Genomic DNA, 22,283 nt, shown 5'->3' with positions numbered 1-22,283 from the left:
TGCTGAAATGTTGTAATCTTCTCCCTTTTCCTTTCAATAAACCTTGTGAAAGAAGACTCTGAGAAAATCTTGCTTTTGTTGAATTAGCTGCCATGAGCTTGACGATATCTGGGGCCTCAGGCTGGGAAAGGCTAAACTATATACTATACTAAAATCACAAATACAGATCTCAGTGCTCATATGTCCTGGTTACTCTTCTTCCATAAATGGTCAAATGACCAATGTCTATTAGCCATTATGAGTCTCTCTGTTCAGGAGAAATATGAATAGGTTTGCCTTAGGGCAGTGTTGTCCAAACTTGGCCACTTTAAGATGAGTGGACTTCAACTCCCAGAATTCCCCAGCCAGCCATTCTGGGAGTTGAAGTCCACTCATCTTAAAGTGGCCAAGTTTGGACAACACTGCCTTAGGGAATCCTAGCTGTCTACAGATGGTCAGGTTGCTGAGATCTGCAGAATTCCAGACTAATCCAACAAGCTCTACTTGCCTTATTTAAACACGCAGGCTAGACCTGATGCTGAAAGTTTACAACCATGATCATAATTATAAGTGATGTCAACTTCTTAAACAGCCCTGACAGCATCTATCAAAAATGGCTCCACATTTATGCCAGTTAAACCAGGACCTGTGGAGATGTGTTTTGGGATGCATTTGGTAGCCCACCATGGAACTTAACCACCAGCCACATATTATGGCTGGCCAGGTGTTTAAACACTGCTATCTTCAAATTTTAGTAGACTTTACCACAAATAAAGCATGATGTCAAATGTAGCCCAAACCTTCATGTGTGTGCTGGATATCGGCTGTTTATTCAGTCGTTCCCAGGTATCTGATCCTTCCTCGCAGGCCTCCACATAATAACCACTGACTGGTCCTGCTCCAGTATACAGAGGTGGCTCCCAATGGAGCATCAGGGAGGTGTCTCTTACTTCCGTACATCTGACGTCGTAAGGAGGGCCTGTTTTGGAAGGAAGAGGGGATTTTAAAGCATGTATTCTGGAATGCTGCAAAGATCCTGTAGACCAAGTCAGGAAACTGATTCCACAGTTTACATTTGTTGCTAATGTTCTCTTCTTTTCCTGGACTTAATTCATGTTTTATTAACTGTTGCATTCCTTCTCCAAGCTCATCTCTGTGGTTCTCTACACCCTGTGTCCACAGTCAGAAGAGGTTCTGTGGACCAAAAAAGAATCAAAGAATCATAGATTCATAATGTTGGAAGGTTCTTCATTGACTACGGAGTTCAACTCCTTCAGTTTTGGAGGCTATAGATGACCAAAAATATATAGGTTTATATGCCCAAAGATCCCATCTTATTAGTATATGTGTTTTGGATCTGACCATGTCCAAGATTTTGTATTTACCTGGTTCTGGCATTGTCCACTCCTCACACTTGAAAATATCACTGGGCTCTGACACCTTCCCAACACCAACTATGTTCATTGCATAACCACGGAACTCATAAAAGTGTTCTTCATCCAGGTTGGTGACCTATAGAATCATAAGAAACGTTGATCATTTCCCAAAGCCTTACCTCAAAAAGAAGGCATCCCATTTATGAAGACATGTCTTGCTTTGCAAATTATTTCCACTAAAAACTGAAACTAGCTTCCCCTACTGCTGTCTTTCCCAACTGAATGCCCCTTAGATATGTAAAACTCAGCTTCCAGAATTCCCAGCCAACACAGCTAAAGAATTCTTGGAGTGCAAGAGGGAACTCTGGAAGTTGAAGTCTGAATTATCTGAAGTGCATCAGGATGGGGAAAGCTAGCTTCGTGGGTATGGCAAAAGTTCTAGTGTCTTTTTAGAACCCTTTTCAAATGCCTCCAGTTTGGTTGTCCACAATGTCACCCTGACAATCAAAAAGCACTCATTTTAATTTTGTTTTTGCTTTTCTGGCAAAAGGAAAAGATTCAGCCATAAGCAAATATGGCTGCCATCAGGAAGGGACAGAGGGCGAGGTCCCCTTCCAAGTCCAAATGGCACTGGCACCATACCGTATAAACCCGTTCAGCAATGGGCTTAATGTTGATCTCATGCCAGTCAATCTGTGATACATCATGCTGATCCAAGAAATAGCCCAGGATTTTTGAGCCTCCTTTGCGTTTCGGAGGCTTCCAGCCTATGGTCATGGTGTCCTTCCCACAGTTCAGCAGGGCAAAACCTCGTGGGGCAGATGGACAAGCTGCGAGGGAGGAAAGACGTGAAAGCATCATGGAAGCTTAGCATCTCACCAGCATGCTGCTTCTTTACTTAAGATCCTGAGCCAAATGTGGCCTTGGTATTTTGCTTCTGAAGTTTTCAAAGTCCACTTTTGCCCATAACTGTTGAGAAATGGCAAGGATTTCCTGCCATTTTCAGGCTGGGAATGCCAGAAAACTGAATGGTAAAACTTAATATTGGCTTTCTCAAAAACAAAGAATTCCCCCATCACTTCCAAATCCAAAGAAAAACAGAAAATCTTGGTCACATCCCCAAAGATTGCCCTGCCCTGCCCTGCCCTGCCCTGCCCTGCCCTGCCCTGCCCTGCCCTGCCCTGCCCTGCCCCACCCCTTGCTCCATTTATCTGTTCTTGCCCTCCCCCCATGGTGGCACACGGCAACCCAAAGTTTGCCGGCTCCTACTGTACACTAATTCAGTATCCCCAAACTTGGTCTTCTCCAGGTGTGTTGGATTACACTTCCCATGATAAATAAATAAATAAACCACACTGGCTGGCTATGGTGGAATGATCTGGCAGCACCAGGCTGAAGGAAGCTGTTCTGGTTCTGAGAATGGGGGAGGGACCACAACTGGTACTTACAGATTGCTTGTCTCACAAGAATGGGATCAGATTCTGGAGAACTTTCCCCTATGCCAGCTTCATTGACACATTTGACACAGAAGACATACTGTTTGCCAGTTTTGAGTCCTGGAACGGTGAATCTAAGAAACAAAACAGAAAGCCATCCACCCATTCCTTGATGTCCTTTCTTAGCACTGGTCTGTCACACTAGAGCAGTGTTGTCCAAACTTGGCTACTTTAAGATGAGTGGACTTCAACTCCCAGAATTCTTAAATTCACCTTAAAGTGGCCAAGTTTGGACAACACTGCACTAGAGACTCTAAGTCTAAAACAGCTGAAGCTTTCAGCTATCTTGGAACATACTGGCTATGTTCACACAACACACTGAACCTGGTTACTGAATTAACCCATTTTATGGGTATATATCATACAGAATCACATAGCTTAGTTTCACACACCTTACTAAGCCACTAAGCAACTGACCACATTTAGCCCTTCGTGTGAATGCAACCATGAGGTGTTTCACCAACCCGATTGTGTTGAGTGAACCCAGCCAATGTCTAGAGCAAAGGATTGGTTGAATAAAAACAGAGGTTAGTGGAATAAGGGCACAGCAGGTTCAATGGGTGGCTGCTTCCAGCAACAGCCTCTGCCAGATGAGAGATGGGAAATGGTGAGAGATGGCAAAATAGGACTTTTTCAGCAATGGCACTGACTTTGCAAATTGTCCTTCCGAAGGAGATTTATCAGGTCCGGACTTTATTTCTTTAGCTGCTTGGATGAACCATCTCTAACTAATTCATTTTAAAATGCTGATATCTCAGTGTGGTTACCTCCAAGATGAACGTTCTTTAGTTGTTGGCATTTCATTTGTTTGGAACCCCATTCTTTTTATGTCTCCGTTTACACTTGATTAGGTGAGCTGCTTCTAAGATAAACCCATTAAACAAAGAAGATTCCATCGCTTTGCTCATAACAACCAGTCCCTTGCTGCTGAATGAAATTGGAGACTTGAAAAGGGAGAATGTTTTGACAACGTTGCAGCTCCACATCATAACAATAATGTGGAACTGCAACGTTCCACATAATAACAATATCCTTCCTTTCCTTGTTTTGAAATCACAGAACTGGGTATCATTTTCCCACCCCTCTCTCCAAGCAAATGTCAGGTAGGGAGCCCAGAAATGCTAAAAGCAACAAAGATGGGAAGGGTCACCAAATGAACTCACTCATGACAAGTGACAGGTTTGTTGTTGACTGTTTGCCATTCGTCTGTCCCAACCTCCCGGCAATAGATATAATAACCCAGCGGTTCCTCTCCTTCTTTTGGTTTGCTCCACTGTACGACCACAGATGTTTTGGTATCTCTGAAAGCCAGGACCTGAGATGGGGGTGGAAGTGGAGCTAGAAAAAACCAAAGGTAAAAAAAATGGAAACCTAAGATCAGCAACCAGTTGAAGACCATTCATATGCTTCCTTTCAACTGTTCTCAAGTCTGTATCAGCTAAGCCAGTGTTTCTCAACCTTGGCAACTTTAAGACGTGCGGGAACATGCTGGCTGGGAAATTCTGGGAGGTGGTGTATACGTCTTAAAGTTGCCAAGGTTGAGAAACACTGAGCTAGATTATTGTAGACCTCAATGACCTTGATGAAATGCAATATGAAATACAAAATATATTGCACCGAAAGCACTTTCTTTCTTTCTTTCTTTCTTTCTTTCTTTCTTTCTTTCTTTCTTTCTTTCTTTTTATTTATTTATTTATTTATTTATTTATTTATTTATTTAATTTGTATGCTGCCCATCTCCCCAGGAGGGTGACTCTGGGTGGCTCACAATAAAAATTTTAAATTGGAGTAGGACACTTTCAGCTTTGATTAAGCTTCTGCTCCTCTATGGGCTGGAGTGTTTGGAGGACAATATGCTGCTCTTTCATCATTCTGCCCTAAAAGAGGAACAGGGAGATATTAAAAAAAATAAAAAAAAAATTAAGAAGCATTTAAGATATCCAACTGAAACTTGGTACTCTTGTCATTTTTATCCCATTGTGTCCAGAAGTGAAGCAGCTTCAGACATTTTGAATTTTCTTCATTATGCCCATGAATAATTTTTTTTCAAATCAATGAATCTCAAAGTGGTGTGAATCAAATCAATTTGTCACAGAATCTTGACTCACAAATTCAGATCAAACGTGACCTTCTTCACATCTACACTTCAAATCAAATCGGGTTATTTGATGGTTCAGATAATAGGAGATGATTTTATATTGTTGAACGCTACTACTGTACTATTGTTTAATAATATGTAAGCATAAATAAGGTAATTGGTTGACTAACAACTTGAGTTAACCAGAAGCCTTACTTGGCTAGAATATACAGGAAGGAATTTCTGGCACATCCCTATGAGCTAAGTACTAAGAAGGTCCAATCTTGTAATGGAACTGTTAAGGGAGACTCGGTAGGGAATCTATTCCATTTCAAAGTTTAACAATCTGAAGAAGACAACCAGGAGTATGGACACTTGCTCTATTTTTAAAGAGGAATCCTATTCTAATGATCCTTCTTTTTCATTTTGCCTGGTGTACTTCTCGTTATAGTAGAAATGGTTTGTAAGCCAACAGCAAACCTTACTAGATTTTATCTCACTGTAAGTTGCCACTGAAACGAAAAGAGTGAGAGATTACCAATTTTTTTCCCCAGAGAGATGGGCTCACTGGGTACAGAAGGCTGGCTCACTCCGTACTTGTTCACTGACCGTACGCGGAAACAGTATGACTTTCCCTTGTCCAGATCACAGACAGCAAAAGTGGTGGAATTGACGGGAATATTCAGATTAGCCATCTGCCAGTTGTCACTGCCAGCAATTGACTGAAAAGACAGAAAGAGACTACCATCATGTGCCACTAAAATAGGTTACCATCTGCCTGGGACAACAGCTCTCCCAGGAGAAAGGAATGACCAGCCTTGCATTTCCATGCCCAGTGACCCAATGTGGAAATCGCAGGGACAGTCCATGGGAATGGACTTGGTAGGGCTCACATTATAGGCTGTTAATGGAAACTTGTGATGTAGAAATGAGAAAGTTGCCTACTGACCTGGTTCTCCCCAATTTGGTGGTCTATCAGGGACTGTAAAAACTAGCAGTGTGTGTGTTATTATGGTCTTTTCCTATCTTGCATGTTTTTTCTGCCATGTCCCCATAATGTTGCCCTCATGTTAACCCCAACCCCTGGGTGAGACAGGCTTAAGTTATCAGTGTAGAAATTGTGTTTTCCTCTTATTCCAACACTGCCCAAGAGAAACCTCAAGGAATGTAAAGATTTACCATCCATTATCTTGGAGGAAAGGCAGGGGACTGGCAGTGACTGGGAAGAGATGGATTGGCTATGGGGACAACACATGGAGTCATACTGGTTGGCTCCTCCCTTTCATCTTGGGTGGCTCACCCCTGATGGGTGGTTTATGATGTTTCTCCCAAGACATCCAGCTTCATGAAAGAAAGAAAGAAAGAAAGAAAGAAAGAAAGAAAGAAAGAAAGAAAGAAAGAAAGAAAGAAAGAAAGAAAGAAAGAAAGCAAGCAAGCAAGCAAGCAAGCAAGCCAAAATAACTCAGGGGTTGGTTTAGGCTTGTTACTCTGCACAGCAAAGGGTAGGAGATGCTGGCAGATAAAGCCAGTGGTTGTGATAAGGCCCACTCACACAACTTGCTTAGCAAGGCTAGCAGCTGCATTCTCACAAGATTAAACTTGGTTAATTTTAATCTTGGGTTGTGATTGCTTGGCTATCAGGTGAATCCAGGCCATTTGGGTAGTTTATCATTCAACACATTGTACAAAGCCAGAAAGCAGGTTGACTCAGTAATCAGGTTAAGCTTATTGTGTGAATCCAAACAACCATTTCCATGCAAAAAATGGGCAAGCTTTGTCACGCATCTGGACATAGCTAAGATTTTGGGATGTATTTTTTAAGTTTGGAAAGAATTTGGAGGGGTTTCCTTAGGTTTTTTTAAAGCTTACATTACAAATATGTGCATTTCTTACTTCAAAATTGTGAGAAATTGCACCATTGATTCCCAGCAACTGCAGTCAGAAAGGCTTCCAGGAACCACAATAATGGGGATCACATATTGTCCTGGATACTCAAGCTGCTCCTTCCTGGAGTATAGGGAGGGGAAAATCTTTTTTGCTGTGGAGGACAGTTTTTGTGAATGGAGGAGGGCATTAGGTTTTGTGGACAGTTACTCTTAGTCCTCAAATTGGTTTGAGAAAGAACTTGGTTTGAAGAACCTGGATGAAGTTTGGGCTAATCTGAAGGTAGCTTGGGAGGGTTGATCTATCTTGCATTAATTCAGTCTCTGCTATTTCCTTACCTTTTCTACGTAGTAACTCAGTGGCTCTTTGCCTCTGGGGTCTGGCTCATCCCAGGAGAGGATCACATAATCTTCTCTGATCTCACTGGCATGAACATTAGTGGGTGGCAATGGGATCTTAACCTCAGCTATAAGAAGAGAGGATTAAAACAGCCATTACACACTGTAGTGATGCAAGACTAGATTTTCAATAAGGAAGGAATGGCTAGGCTAGTAACATGGTATCCTCCAGAATGGTGGGACTTCACTTCCCAAAGTTTCTCAGCCACATCCAACATATCTGGAGGGCACCAGATTGGGGATGACTGATACAGTGGAATCAAGGGATGCGTGTATAAGGGAACAGCAGAGCTGAATATCAAAATTTTGCCTGCAGAAGCTCTTAGCTTTGGTTCTTGGTATCTCCTGTGAAGACCAGAGAAAGTTCTACTTAGACCCTGGCCATTGGGTAGAAGTTACTTAACAAGAAGGATTGGGGTCTGGTCCAACTTAAATCAGCTTCCTGGGTAACTCTTTGGTTATCAGAAATGCCATTAGAACTTCCATTTGTAGTGGGAGGGATGAATTCTAGAATTGCTGCTCTGCAAAATGTATAAATAGCAATTCAATCTAACATGAAAACATCTCTGGAACAGAGTATTTATCAGAGGAATACTTAAAGAAACTTAAGAAATGAAGTTGCCTATGAACTTACGTTCCAGTTCATCTTTGGAAACTATAATTGTCCTCATCCCATCGTCATAAGGAATGTCTAATTAGAGAAAAAGAAAGGGAAAGGAAAAATAAATGAGTTGGAAGCAGTGAAAGAAAAACATGTGGTGAAAATTACTAGGGTACTTGCCGCCCTAATTATAAAGTCCAGCTTCCATCTTGGTTTCCAGAATTGCAAAATGGCTGTATGCACACAATACATTAAGCTCTAAACTCAAATTAACCAATCACAATATCTATAGTCCTATAAGATCCATATACAAATAAATAAATTATATTATGGTGCAATGAGATGATCCAATTCACACAACATAAAAAGGCAATAGCTGGTTTCCCAAAAACATGTAGAGCTGTAAATTTCTACCTCAATTTTTAGCCTAATCTAGAAGCTGCTGAACAAGACCAATGCATAGGATGGCTCGCTCTATTTTCTCCATTGTCCCAAAGCCAAAATGGAGACTTGACTTGGCCTCAAGTAAGCATCCTCAAGGTGTTAAACTCAAAATGCCTAGCTCAGTGAAGATGGCTCCTTTCTTCCTTCAGCCTTCATGGAAGGGTGAAGGTGAGGAGACATGGTTCAGAGCATCTAAATGGGACATGGGCTGGGGAGATTGGTTTAGAGGGCACATGCCTTGATAGCATCTTCCAAAATCTATTTGTTTATATTGCCACCCATCTCATATACAGTATATGAATCTATTCTGCCCCTGTTCCAGTTCCTTTAAAATCTAAGGTAATTCCCCTCCAGATCTTTTAAGCTTCAAAAGTTCAGAACCTCTTTTAATTTAAAAATATTCACTTGGCAAATGTTTCCTTTTACTCCATTCTTGAAACACTGTAAATTCTTGCCTCAATGTCTCTCTATTCAAAATTGCTGGATTTCTCGTCATATTTTAATTAAAGTATCCAGCTTCATCAGTCTGGAGAAGAGAGACAGCTGAATCAATCCATTCAGTTCAAATAATTAGTTCAAGACCAAACAGCAGAGATTTTAATTTCCTTCTTTCTCAAACAAGAAAAAAAGTTTTGCTTCCAGTACCAGCAGAATTCAGCCTAGAAGCATTTTTAGTGGCAAATACTTGTATACCCAAAGTCTTTTCATAGGGCATCATAAGGGTATACAAATTATTCCTGAACTGTACAAATAGATGATTAATGCCTTAATTTGTTCAATCTAAAGCAGCATTTCAGTCCAAAATGTTCCAGTTCAAAACTAACTTGAATAATCAAATCAAATCAAGTCAGTTGAATCCTCCATTTGAATTAGAGAAAAATGCTTTTGTACCAGAAAAGCAGTTGAGTTGTCAAACTGAATTGACCATTTGGATTGTTTCAGTTTGATGAATATATTTGATTAGATTCAACCAAATCACCTTTGAATCAAAACTCCAAATGGAATATTTGAACTATTCTAGGGCACAAGTAATCTCTTGATAAATCTAGCAAAACCTTTATTGCTATTTTGATGTGTTGGCATGGAATAATCATTCTTTGTACCACAACTCTTTTGCTTGAGGTTATTGGTGGTCTGCATTGTCTTGAAGACTGCCTTCAATTTTTGTGAACCTTGAAATGGTCTAAACAAAGAATGATGTACTTAGCAATCTCTTGGCCTCATTGGGATCTATCATTGTCACAGGGCTGCTGGCTTTCGAAGGGTTACTGATTCCTGCGCGGTTGACAGCCTTCACTCGGAACTGATATGTCTTTCCTTCTGTGAGACCCAGAATAGGTGACCTGCAAGTTTTCACCAGCTGGTCGTTGTAGAGAACCCATTCATCTGTGCCCATTTCACACCTGGAAGGCAAAAATACCACTTTTGTACAATTGATGATGATCTAAAAAAAGAAAAGGGAAGGGGGAAGGTTGGAGTTCTATAACTCTTGAGTGCAGACCTTTCAATGTAATAACCAATGATTGGGCTTCCACCATTATCACTGGGAGGTACCCATGAAAGTATGAGACTGTTTTTGTTCACATCGTGGCATTGTACAAGGAGGGGAGATCCAGGAGCACCAGCTGTTGCAGCTGTAGCATCTGAAAAGAACAGGAAGCTATGGTGAGATTGTTGAGTCAAGTCAAAGGAGATCTCAGTTTTATCTACCAGACTCTGAAATCATTGTTGGTGATGGGAAATGTTTACTGCAGTAAGGTACAGTACTTAAGGTGTTGACTGGACTACAAAGATAAGGTTCATTTGAGTGACTTTGGGCCAGTCACTTTCACAGCCTTGAGAAGGGTAATCTATATATGGGGCCTTGAGGTTCTGAAGGAAATTACAGATATAAATCTGACTCCTAATCTATTTTTTCTTTCTCTCTGAAGTGACTTGCTCTTGCTTTTCAACCAGACCATCCTTCTCCAACTAGATGCTCTCTCTATGTCTTAGTCTACAATCCCATCAGTCTTAGCTAGTACCAATCCTGATTGGGAGGACTATGGGACTGCAGTCCAATACATCTAAATATCATCAGGCTGACGGAAGCTGCTCTAGCCTAGGGTTTTTCAGACTGTGCTCTGTAGGATCCTAGGGTTCCATGAGAACCTGTGAGAGACTAAGGACACCTTTCATGGCCAAGCCAAGTGAGAGTTATGAGAATGACAGCCCAGCTCATCTGGAAGCTATTAGTCGGCAAAGGCTGGCCAAACCTTTTTGGCTTTTTGAGCAATATTTAACAGTGCCACTCTTGTCAAATCAATAATGGTGCACATACCCCTAACAAACACATAAGCTTTTTGTTCATTGTAGCCATCTTGTGTCGGGATGCGGATGCTGTAAAAGCCTTCATCCTCCTTGTAAGCACAGGATACTGCCAGGGACGCCTCCCGGTCCTCACATTTTATTTTCCGGCGGTTGGAATCTTTCAGCAACTCACCTACCATACAGGACATAAAACATCACCTTGGTTTGTCCAGTCAGTGGATTCATACTAGAGATGATACTTAGCAGATGTTCAGAATCTGGAATCCTGAACATTTTCAGATTTCACCTGCAAAATGTGCTGTCTGTGTCAAAAGGTAGGATATAAATTGAAATATTGAAATAGTAAAAAAAAGATAACTCTTCCTTTGCCTCCTCTTCCACCACCAGCAAAAGCACTACTGAGGGAAAACTTGAAACAAAAAGTCCTATTGGTGGAAATATTTTTAAGGCAATAGTATCAGCAATTGGCAGCAATTAGTAGACCCCAGCTGACCTCAGAAGCTAACCAAGATCACCCTTGGTTGTTCCATAGATGGGAGGTCTCCTGGATGTACCAGTGCTGTTGATTAGATTGGAAAGACAAAGGTCATCTTGGAAGAAATCAGTGACAAAGTAGTTCCAAAATGCTGCCAAGAAAATTGGATGGATGCAGTCACCAGGTGTCCAACTCAGCTCAAGGATACTTTATCCTTATTAAGGAGCAACTTGATTCTCCTTCCCACTTAAAATGTCTAATTCAAACCATAAATGAGAATGTTGTTGGAAACTGGAATTCAGATAAAATAGCAATTAAGATCATGAACACATGAACACTGTGACAAGGAGAAATTCTTTGTTCTCCAATTCATTTTATTGAATTGCCTAGAAAGAAATCAAAGAATTTTTCCCACCCTGGTGCGAAATCTCCTTAAGACATACAACAGAAACTATTCCTGAGATGTCTTGGGCTATTCTTGTTAGTCATTACCTGTAAAAACTGCCCAATGAAAGACAGATATTCAAAGATATATATATAGATTTTTCAAAACAACAAGATAGGTAAGCTGTCTGCTAGAACTCCCAAGGGACATGATTCCCAGCTTCTAAAAATAATGTTTAGAAATTGCACAAGTTTCTTGTGCACAAGTAGAAGTCTCACAAGTTCTGATATGAGATAGCCAAAACATCAGAAGAAATCTCGTGCAAGAATGCTGGAAAAGACTCAGGAATCTCACAAGATTTTGCTTGATTTTGCATGAGAGTTGGATTATTTGGGAGGGCAGGGGAGGTCTCCCTAATAACTCTATGAAAAGGGTTGTATTCGCATAGCATGCTTATTCAGGTGGATACAAAAGAGTGAACCCAGCCTGTTCGCTTAGTTGAAGGGTCAACGTATTGCACAAACTACTGAAATGGGTTAATTCAGGAACCAAGTGAAGAGTGCTATGTGAAAACACCAACACATAATGGCATCTAGGGTGGAAAACCAAAGTCTGCTAAACCTGGTGTGGTGTACTGTATTTTGATGCTTTTTCTGAGCACAAAGAGCCATGCAGCGTTGGGGCTATAAATACAAACCATCTCGGAACCAGCGGATATTTCGTTGGTATTCCTGCAGGTCTGAAGTGAAAGTGCAGACGAGGGTGAAGGGTTCCTTCTCTCTAGCAAAGATGGGCTTCAATGTGCTGGCAAAGTCAGCTTCTATGCCTCTGAGTCTCTCTACGAAGCAAGGAGATGTTGGGTAAAAAGGAAGGTTCAACATTGCATTCCCAAAGTAGAGTGAAAACCCTTTTCTAACTTGGGGCATAGGTGCCCCGTCCTCCTCACAACGTGCCCAGAGCAGTTTGAAGCTGGTCTTCAGCTGTGCTGATCTCAAAACACTGAGCACAGGCAGAGATCACCATGAGAAAGAGAGAGAGAGAGCAGGAGAAAAGAGATCCGTGTTACCACTTAGCAAAATGTATCTGTTCCTTTGCACACCTACGATGTACCTGTGTGTGCGTTACCGCTGCTAATTCCCCACCACCACTGCTGGGTGCCCTCCGTGACTTCTGGATCTTTCTTCCCACCTTTTACTAACTGGAAGGAGTCTAACTTGCTTCTACTCCATGCAGAGGTGACTTTAAGAGTCTTACAATCTGCAAGATGGTGGGTGCAGCGTTTGATAGAAGTCCTTCTCCTTGTGTATGTGCCCCAATGCCACACCATGTAGAAGAAGGGTTGAGCTTTGATCGTGAGACCATCTTCCAGATCTTGGCATCTCCTGCTGACGTCTCTGCAGGCTGCATGACTGCGTGCGCACAATGTCCTTAATCAGGTTCATGAAAGATCTAGCAGCTGCAATCACACAGCTCGCTAAGTCTGGTTATTTTTAATCTTAGTTGTTTTGAGATTAAACTGCTATATAAGCTCAGCCTGTTTAGTTAGCTCATGGTTCCACATATCATACAAATCCCGATTAAGGGGTTAACTCCAGAACCACGTTAAGCATGTTGTGGGAACATCGTTTCTTTCTGCTATCACTGCAAACCAAGTCTTGCTTCCCTTTCAAATCTGGGGCATTTTGAAGCCAACTTTAAAATGGCCCAACCAGAGACCACAGTTGCACTGTATAGATGCAGAGTTAGTCAAAACAAAGAAACGAAAACCAACATAAAGAATCATAAACTTCTACTTACGTTTATAGATTTCCGAGTCAAATCCAGACTCCATTCCATAATATTCTACAAGAGGGTAGAGCAGGGTTGATGGGGGAGTGGGGAAGGGGGGGCGAGAGAGTGAGACAGGCATTTATAAGCAGGCATTTCACCGTTTCATTTGTAAATAATAATTTTTATTTATTTATTTAAACAATTATATGGCTGCCCAACTCATTCACGGGGACTCCAGGCGGCTTACAAGAATAAAAGTCCCAATACAAAACGCACTCCTCCCCCTCGCATAATGCACAGTGGGTTGTTGAAACTTGATCTAAAGGATCAGCAGTGAATGAAGTCAAGTCCCAGAATCTCTTTGGTTGGGACCAAGAATCTTTCTCTTTCCTTATGTGGTTTGCCCTTTGCTTTGCTTTGCGTTTCTTCCCTTGATTCCTAAGCAGCAGCCAGATGCCTGATTTGCAAGCTCTGCTTCACATTTACTGGAGGACCATTTCATTTGGCCGCGTCCAGTGGTGAGTCCCAAAGCTTTGGAGCACATCAGGATGCCGAAGGTGGCTGCATTTGCCACGTAGGAACAATTCATCTCGTGTATAGTTCTGCCCTGCCCTTGCATTGAATTGAGAAGGAAATAAATCTTTTTAAAGATTTCTGAACGTTTAAAAAGCCCAACTTTTTAAAAGTTGGAGTCAGAGGGTTTGTCCACCCATCTGGCTTGCCCCGGCAGGAGGACGGCTCACTATCCATGTCCCAAGGACAGGAACACGCATTGTCCTCAATCCACCCCAGCCTGCAGCAAAGGCGGCCTCTGCCCGTTTCTTCTTGCTCTGCATCAAAAATAGCATTTTCCGACTCCTGCTGGCACAGAGGCTGCTGCGCCTCGCCCGCGGGGCTTCATTTCCTGATAGGCAAATGTCTCTGCTCTGATTGGCTACTGGGTGCTGTGGTGGGAACGCCCCTCCCCTCTCCCCCTCCCGGGGGCTGCTCGTCAGCCCGGTTCATCCTGGGTTGCGGGTCTCTGAAATGCCAGGCCATTTTTTTAAACACACGCTCCCAAGATCGCCAGTGGAACGGTGAAAGGGTGGCCTTTTTGGTTACGATTACTGCAGGTTCGCTGGTGAAATGGTGGAAGTCTGGTTTTAAGAAATATGCTCATGGAACAGTGAAACACGGACTTTTCTTTTTCTGAGTAGGTGACATTGAGAAGAGATTTGCCAGGTTCCCCATTCTAGCCCAGGAGGCATGAAAAATGGAGAAACTGTGGCTTCCCTTCCCTTCCTTTTTTCTCTCTCTCTCTTACTTTTCTTTCCCTTTCCCTTCTCTTTCTTTTCTTTCCCTTTCCCTTTCCCTTTCCCTCTCCCTCTCCCTCTCCCTCTCCCTCTCCCTCTCCCTCTCCCTCCCCTCCTCCCTTCCCTTCCCTCTTCCCTCTTCCCTTCTCTTTTCCCTTCTTTTTTTACAGTCCATTGGGGGTTGAACCTCAAAAAAGAAAATCGTTGGTGTTTCATTTCCTAGCACAGATTTTAGAAGGGTAAAAAAACCTTCTAATCCCCCTATCCACCAAACGTCGGCTGTTTTAAGTGTCCTTCGGACAGAACACCAGGCCACCACCATGCTCAAAGTGCAGAAAAGGACTGAAATCTGACAGAAAGGGGGGATTTCTTAAACTGGCTTCATCTCCAGCCAGATGACTCACAGGAGCCTGCAGTGCAGAAAACCCCCTACTGAAATCAGGAGAGGTGAGTCTCCGAATAGCTGCAAGGGTGCCAAAAATGATGGAAACACAATTCCAGCCTGTGTCAAGCTCCCTTTGTTTGTTTGACTTTAAAGAAAAAAGATTGAGCTCTCATAGCCTGGAGAAACACCCTTTGCATACCATTGAGGGAAAACAGCAAAGGAGGAGAGCAACTGGCAACCTCCCTCAACCAGATGTTTTCCAGTTGTTGGACTACACTCCCTCCTTCCACATCTAGCTGGGGGAGTGCTGGGAATTCTTTTCCAACATACCTGGAGGAGAAAATTTTGGCAAAGTTCGGATGAAAAGATGAGTCATGGGCAAAGCCCAGAAAACAGTTGGGAAAACTCCTCAGGAGTTGAAACACGCATCACTTATATTGCAACAGTGCATCTGAGGAAAATAATGTCATGTGCTTCATGCAGATAACATCTGAATTTGCAGAATATTCCTGCCCTTGTAAAGTCGAGTCAAGACTTACTCCTGACAAACACAGTTGCAAATGAGTTGGCCTCTCCATAAGGGTTCTTCACTTCCACGCTGTATTCAGCAGAATCATCCAAGGAGCATCTAAAAACAAACACAGAAGACCCTGAGATGCTCCAGTTGTGTCGTATGTGACCAGAAACTAGGGCAAATGATCTGGTGTCTTCATGTCCCAACTGCTCTACATGATCTGTGAATTTTGGTTTCTCTTCATCTCTTTTCACATAACAGTCTCTTAACCTGGTTGCTCATATAATCCATTTTCTGAGTTTGCACAATACATGGGAACACCAGGTGATCCACTTGGTCTGTGCAACACATTAAGGCACAAAAACTATCCAAGTTTAGAATTAATCAAGTTAAAAGCAGCCAAGCTTAGCATATTGCAAAAATGCAGTTGCCAGTGATATAAACACAACCCTTGTTTCTCATTGGTTTCTTAAGTTTGTGACATCCCTTTTCTTCATGAGATCTCACAATCATCTTGGTTTTTAGATTAATCAGTTACCTCCTGATGTCCAAGGTAAGCATTCCAAATTCATTCTTCATTTTATATTTCCCTGCTGGAGCAACACGGGGATCAATTCGAACACCATTTTTAAACCTGGTCAGGTGCAAAGAGAAAGAAAATGAAGATCATTAAGTGATGTTTCTAGAAATGTTGAATGTCCATCAAGCTTTATCACACACTGAAAACTATTTGGAAAAAGTCTTTCAGATTTCATTAAAGCAGTTAAACTTTTCTCAGGCTTTGCAGAGTGGCACTGTGGCCACAGAAGGTCCAAAGTGTTTCTTCCAAATAATTTCCCCAGTCTAGTGCCCCCCATATGTGAGGAGTTTCCAAGCATGATGGGACTTGCAGTCCAGCACATTTGGAGGACACCAGCTGGAAGAAAGATGTATACCAGCCATAGTGAGTTGAAAAAGCTATCAAAAATCAGTACAGAGCCCTTATTCATCTATATTTATTTGTGAAGGATCTTCCACTGTCATTAAAAAAAAAAAACAACAGCTGAAGGGGAATGTGATGTCATGAAGATGCCCTGTAGAAAGCAAGTGAAAAAAGTGTGGTTGTTCTGCAAAAATGGGAAGCGCCTGTAACAGCAGACACAGGTTTCTGGACAGAACAAGTTTTGAGCTAAATGTTGATCAAAATCACCCCAGATGGGATGGTTTCTAAGCAGATACATTCTTTAAAACATCCTTCTGGAATCTGAGCAATGTGTTTAACATTTTCCAACTCTAAACTCTTTCACCTGCTGAGGGGGATGATGCGTTAATTTCATTCTCAAATTTCTTTTCTTGAAAAACCAACCAACCAACAAAGCAGAGGATTAACTGAGCTTGGAATGAAAGCAGTTCTTCCTCTATCCTCAACAGGGCATATCATCTCCTACAATTATAGTGAATAAGCAGTAGCCCTTGCACATTTAAAGGCTCCATTGGGGGGAAAAAACCCTCACCTGCAAAAAGAGCTAAGCTAACTTCTCCTTCTCGACATGCTACTTTTCTGTGAGCAGGATGAAGTATTCAACCATGCACCTCTTTCTAAACCCAGAGGGTACAATTCTGAAAAGTCTACCATCTGCAGATGATCCCAGGTGACTTTCAGAAGGACAGTGCAAGCATTTTCTTCCTGACCCACTTACCAGGTTACCTTTGGCCGAGGATTAGCCAGAACAGTGCATTCCAGTGTGACGCTCATTCTTTCCCAGACCGCGTGAGCTCGGAGAGGGATCCAAAACATCGGTGCCCGGCAGGACAACAGTTCCATCACCTCCCTCTCCAATTGTACCTTTGCTTCAGCCTTGGATGAGAAGGCAGACGGTATTACAACTTTTTATCTTACCATTCTATAAATACATCCGCAGGCGTGGGATAGGGAACTATTAGCACCCTCTGGGTTTCTGGTACAAAAGAAGCAGGACAGACTTTGGATTGACCACTAGAATCAAGTTTTATTTTATGGCCTATGAAGGACTCGGCTGGACGGCTTTAAACAACCCTGGGGGCGGTCTCTTCCCATTGATTTTATCGATTCTAGCTGTTTGCTATATAATTGGTCATAACATTTTAATATGATTTCTTGGGTGCTAGGTAATGGATTATATATTTCTTTTCTTTGCGTGACTCTCTCTATGTAATAGTACTGATTAGTCTCTGCTGGCTGCTTTAGAGCAGACCCCAAAGGTGAAAGGTTATGGGGGAATCTTATTGCTCAAGAGTCTAGAAGTCTGCATGGATACCCAAGTTCATTGCCTGCTTGCAAGTTCTGAAAATCTAACCTGTTCCCACATTTGGCTGTGACGTTCCGGTTTCTAGCCTCTTCTGGTCTAATTACAGAACAGAAAGTTTACGTCTTGGAAGCAGCTAGGAGAGACCAGTAAACACTGACACCCTCTCCTAACTGGGTTAGTTCAGCTGCTGGTTGTTTTCTTCCATGCTTATCTTCATCTTCAACCTCCTGACTTCTTTTCTGCAAACGATATGGCTCTGATCCTTCTTTTGCCACTGATGACGGATTGTTTCTGTACTCTCCTGGAGCAGTGATTGTCAGACCATTTTCCTCAGAAACTCATGATGGGTTCTTAAATGACGGTGGTAAGGGAGATTAAATTTTCCCCAAGGATAACTTGGTCACTGGTATTGGTCTTTCCTTCCCACCCAGGGATGTAGGAGAGAGGTGGGAATGGTCAGCCTTATTCTCTCCATCCATGATGGGGGATGGAGGTGGAGGCAGGATGGGAAGACAGGTTGGCGATGCAGATACAGGTTACACAGACTTGCAGTCCCCTGCGTCTGCATTACCAATCTCTCGTCCTCTCCCTTCCCCCTTGCCACATCCCAATTTAAATTCTACATCAGTTTAGCCACTCTTTCCATCTGATGAACTGAGCTGCAGCCCACAAAAATTTATGCCTTTTAATAATATTTCTGAGTTGGAAAAGATGCTATCAGGTCCCTTCGGATTTTCTGGATCCCATGTTTAAAGAGATGGGCCAAAGTTTCTCAGTAGACATGCTTGTGGCTGGATACAGACAAGATGTGGATCTTGCTACTAAATTAAAGCTATTTTCTGGATGTGCAATGGGTGTGAACCCAGTTTACATATACCAGCCTTGTAAATGTTTTAGAAAAAGTTACTGTCCCACAAAACATTTTATTAGCTGGCTTGTCCACAATCATCTAAATAAAATAACATCTCCCTCCAGATGAACTAAATTCCTGGTCACCACCTGGACAGCTCCATTTTCATGCAACACTATGGAACTGCTCTACCACTGCCATCTTTGGGGATTTTTAAAAATTTCTGACTCCTCAGTCCAGTCCATAATCTGGGATTTCTTGGGTGTTTTCCATCTAAATAACAACTATGTCCCATCCTGTTTAGCTTTTCCCAGGTCAGCCAAGTTAGTCTAGGTCAGTGTTTCTCAATCTTGGCAACTTTCAGATATGTGGACTTCAACTCCCAGAATTCCCCACCCAGCATGCTGAGTGGGGAATTCTGAGAGTTGAAGTCCATATATCTGAAAGTTGCCAAGGTTGAGAAACACTGGTCTAGGTGCTACTCTAACAATTACCTAAAGTCTCTCCATGGCATTTGGGCTGTCTATTCTTTACAGTGGCACAAAGACAACCATCAAAGCAAGAAAACTGGTACTTGTCTTTCCTTGATAAAAAATTTGCAAAGAAAGAAAAATGAAGAAAGGGATGCTATTGAACATTACATGTAAACAGTGATGGTTATGTTACAAAAGAGCTTATACTGTGTATTCACACTTACAAAGCTTTCTCTGGAGAAATGTATGTATCATGGAAGAATGTCATGGTAAATAAATAAATATTAAAATTACTGGGTAATTTACATTAGCAGTTTCATAAATTAGGGAATGTGTAAAAAGCACCCCAGTGTTACAAGTCTCTGCTGCAAAAATTGAAAACCGTTATGTTTTCTGTGGATTTAAAAAAAATCTCTAGGGGAAAAAATGTCAGATTGAAATATAGCCCTTTGAAGTGGATATGAAATACATGGGTTTTCAGTTTGCACATCTTTTCCTTTGCCTCTCTGGCATAAAAAAGCTTCACTAGCTGGGTTCACACATTGTGCTAAGCCATGATTTGCTTAACATTTATAACCACAATGGGTTGGAGTTGCCTCAGCAATGAAAAAAAGGAGAGGAATGCTTCTCTGGGACTCGGGTGTTATCTTGAAATTGATTCAGAGGAGCCACACAGTCCTGGAAATACATTTCCAGGAAGAATATATTTCATCTGCTATGAGTTGACTATTAGTCCTCTCCATAGGTGATATATCCAGGGGGAATAAGTTACAGACCCTTTGGACCAGCGTTCCTCATCCTTGACAGCTTTCAGACGGGTGGACTTCAACTCCCAGAACTCACCAGCCAGCAAGGCTGGCTGGTGAATTTTGTGAGTTGAAGTCCACCCATCTGAAAGGTCCCAAGGTTGAGAAACCCTGCTCTGGACTGCCCTCAAGGCTAATGGAAAAACATGGACAAATGATCCTGTGAGATGTTTTGTTGAGATAGCACTTCAACTCAGGTCTGTCCACTGTACTCAACCAGTTTCATAGTTCCATAGACCCCAAAACAAAACTATACTCTGCGGATCATATTTCAAGTCAACTCCTCCCTGGTGTCCTTCAATAACCCCATCCCTTACCTTCCTCCGAAGGGCCTTCCTGTCAGCCTTCACCCGCAAGAACCGGCAGTTTCTGATGACATCCTTCTCCAGCTTTTCCATGTCATTCCCAAAGCGAATCCTCTTCTGTCCCCTCTCCTCTAGCTTTAGTATAGTGGCCTCCCGTCTCATCTTTGTTTCCCTGAGGATGATGATCATGAAACGGAAAGTCCAGGTTTTTAGGTTCAGACATAGACCTCACGCTGACCCTGAACCATCTCTTTTGATTCCCTTTTATTCTGGCTCCAGAAAATGATGAATAATCAATTCTCACCCAAAGGTTGTATGTCTGTATTCTTACTAGGCATTTCTCTACTAGCAATGTATAGTTATTCAGTCACTGTTATGGCAGCATATCACATATGAAGACAAATAGAAGATGATATAAATTGCTAATATGGAAATATTTATGCTTGCATCACATATACATGTCAAGAAGGTTTTCTATGAATTTACTAAGGTAATTACATTGTTAGGTGTCTATTCATTATTGTTTTAGAAAATAAGGGTGTTTATATTGAGGATATAAAGTTTTTCTCTGGCTATGGATGTGGCCTTCAGAGAAATCCAGAAGTTGTCACCAAAATACAATATTTAATGTAACAGAAGGTGAAAAGAAGTTCATCACTGGAGAATATAATGTTAACTATATTTACCAAGTGGGCTTGGCCCAGAAAAAAAATGTGCATCCTTGGAGTAAATCATTGGACCTACCATGATTCTTCAGTTGTCAATGCGAGAGCAGATGCTATGGTCAAATCCAGAGATGTGAAGGTTTCTTGTTCTTCACTGTTCCAACAAGGTTGAGATGGCAGATAAAAAATAAATAAATATTTGGATGCATAAATATTTGGACGGAAGAACATGCAATCATACAGGTGCATCATAAATAAAATATTCTGTCCGGAGAGCTTGTGCATAAAAAATCAACTACGAACTATTATCATACTTGCCTGTGAAATAATCACAGAAAAATACAGCATAATAATCAAACTCATTCTGAGTCTGAATTGTTTTCATTACATATTTACCATTCCAATTAAATGTAAAACGATGGATTACATTGAAAAGGGTGGCTGAAGAAGCTCCTGTGGGAACGTTATAGTTATTTTAATGAGCTGCTTTTTAAGTTGGTGTTCACTGACTTTTTCTCAATTTAGAAATGCGCTCATTTACTTGTCTTTCTCATTGCTGTCCCTCCCCCTTTTCCCTGGCTTGGCTGATGATTTATTTTGAAATGCGGCCTTGCCTGCCAAGAATGGTTAATCTGCTAACATTTTAATGCTGCTCAGGGAATGTGTCCAGGGAATGCTCAAAGCAGAGGCCAACTGCATTAAGAACTGAGGGTGCCAAAGAGAGAGAGAGAGAGACAGAATGAATGAACATTAATTTTCCAAGAAGCGTTGCTGAATTGCTCTCTCTACTTTATTTTGATTGCTTTAATTGTTATTTGGAGCCCTCCTTAATGGAGCCAAAGCCTCTTTGAGAACTGAAGACAAGATTAAAAGGCCCTGAAATAAATAAACAAGGCAGCTACCAAATACATATTTGTGGAATTGCAATGTAAATGAGCCATCGGGCTGTGATGTTCTTCTCAGTTCTTCAGTGTTATAATCCCATTGAAAGCACAGTCGGAGTTGAGATTTAAATAATAGCGGTGTTACCTTGCAATTCTGTTCAGAGCTTTCTGTAGTTAATGTCCTGCAAATGTATCAGGCTAAGACCTATAATTCCCACCCAATATTTCTAGTGAACATGTAGCTGGAAATTTTGGAAGTCATAGGTCTGAACATCTGGAGAACATCAAATTGAGAAAGATGCTTGCCACACTTATCTGGGAATTAGGGGAATTCAATGGCTGTATTCACACATACACTTAACCGGGTTAGGTAAAGTTGTATAAGATACATTTGCATAACATGTTGAGTTTGCTTATGATTAGGTTTTTGGTGGCTTCATGTGCTATGAATACTCAACCCATTGAATATGTTCATTGTTCAATATATTGTATGAACTCAAAACATGGATTAGTGTTTAAATCCATAAATTTAACCATTGGAGTCATGCTTTTTTGGGGGGGAATTTTGGAATGATCAGCTACATGTTGGTTTGTCTGACAGGTTGCTCATTATTTCTGTAATCTATAATGGTCAGTTGTTACGTCAA

The 22,283-nt window shown here is 41.6% G+C and overlaps 1 protein-coding gene across 2 annotated transcripts in view; it reads right to left on the bottom strand.

Moving 5' to 3' along the window:
• The window catches only part of MYOM3 (myomesin 3), a 49,759-nt gene that overhangs the window by 18,438 nt on the left and 9,038 nt on the right, over window positions 1–22,283 (bottom strand). For both annotated transcript variants that reach the window (XM_007424076.3, XM_088140967.1), the window contains exons 3-20: window positions 20,832–20,906; window positions 20,100–20,259; window positions 17,066–17,223; window positions 15,925–16,020; window positions 15,412–15,500; window positions 13,223–13,267; window positions 12,123–12,263; window positions 10,576–10,737; window positions 9,757–9,898; window positions 9,459–9,658; window positions 7,845–7,901; window positions 7,151–7,278; window positions 5,467–5,650; window positions 4,015–4,189; window positions 2,804–2,925; window positions 1,998–2,185; window positions 1,365–1,491; window positions 780–958 (exon numbers count right to left, since the gene is read on the bottom strand). In XM_007424076.3, coding sequence (XP_007424138.1) covers window positions 780–958; window positions 1,365–1,491; window positions 1,998–2,185; window positions 2,804–2,925; window positions 4,015–4,189; window positions 5,467–5,650; window positions 7,151–7,278; window positions 7,845–7,901; window positions 9,459–9,658; window positions 9,757–9,898; window positions 10,576–10,737; window positions 12,123–12,263; window positions 13,223–13,267; window positions 15,412–15,500; window positions 15,925–16,020; window positions 17,066–17,223; window positions 20,100–20,259; window positions 20,832–20,906 — 2,428 coding nt within the window. The remainder of the gene's footprint in view (window positions 1–779; window positions 959–1,364; window positions 1,492–1,997; window positions 2,186–2,803; window positions 2,926–4,014; window positions 4,190–5,466; window positions 5,651–7,150; window positions 7,279–7,844; window positions 7,902–9,458; window positions 9,659–9,756; window positions 9,899–10,575; window positions 10,738–12,122; window positions 12,264–13,222; window positions 13,268–15,411; window positions 15,501–15,924; window positions 16,021–17,065; window positions 17,224–20,099; window positions 20,260–20,831; window positions 20,907–22,283) is intronic.

This window comes from Python bivittatus, unplaced genomic scaffold, assembly GCF_059951505.1.
Source record: "Python bivittatus isolate LINGU-HERP-01145 unplaced genomic scaffold, Pbiv_v1 ctg000250_np1212, whole genome shotgun sequence".
In the NCBI taxonomy this organism is placed as follows: Eukaryota; Metazoa; Chordata; class Lepidosauria; order Squamata; family Pythonidae; genus Python; species Python bivittatus.
The sequence above is the reverse complement of the archived record's forward strand: the minus strand, read 5'-3'. Positions and strand labels throughout refer to the sequence as shown.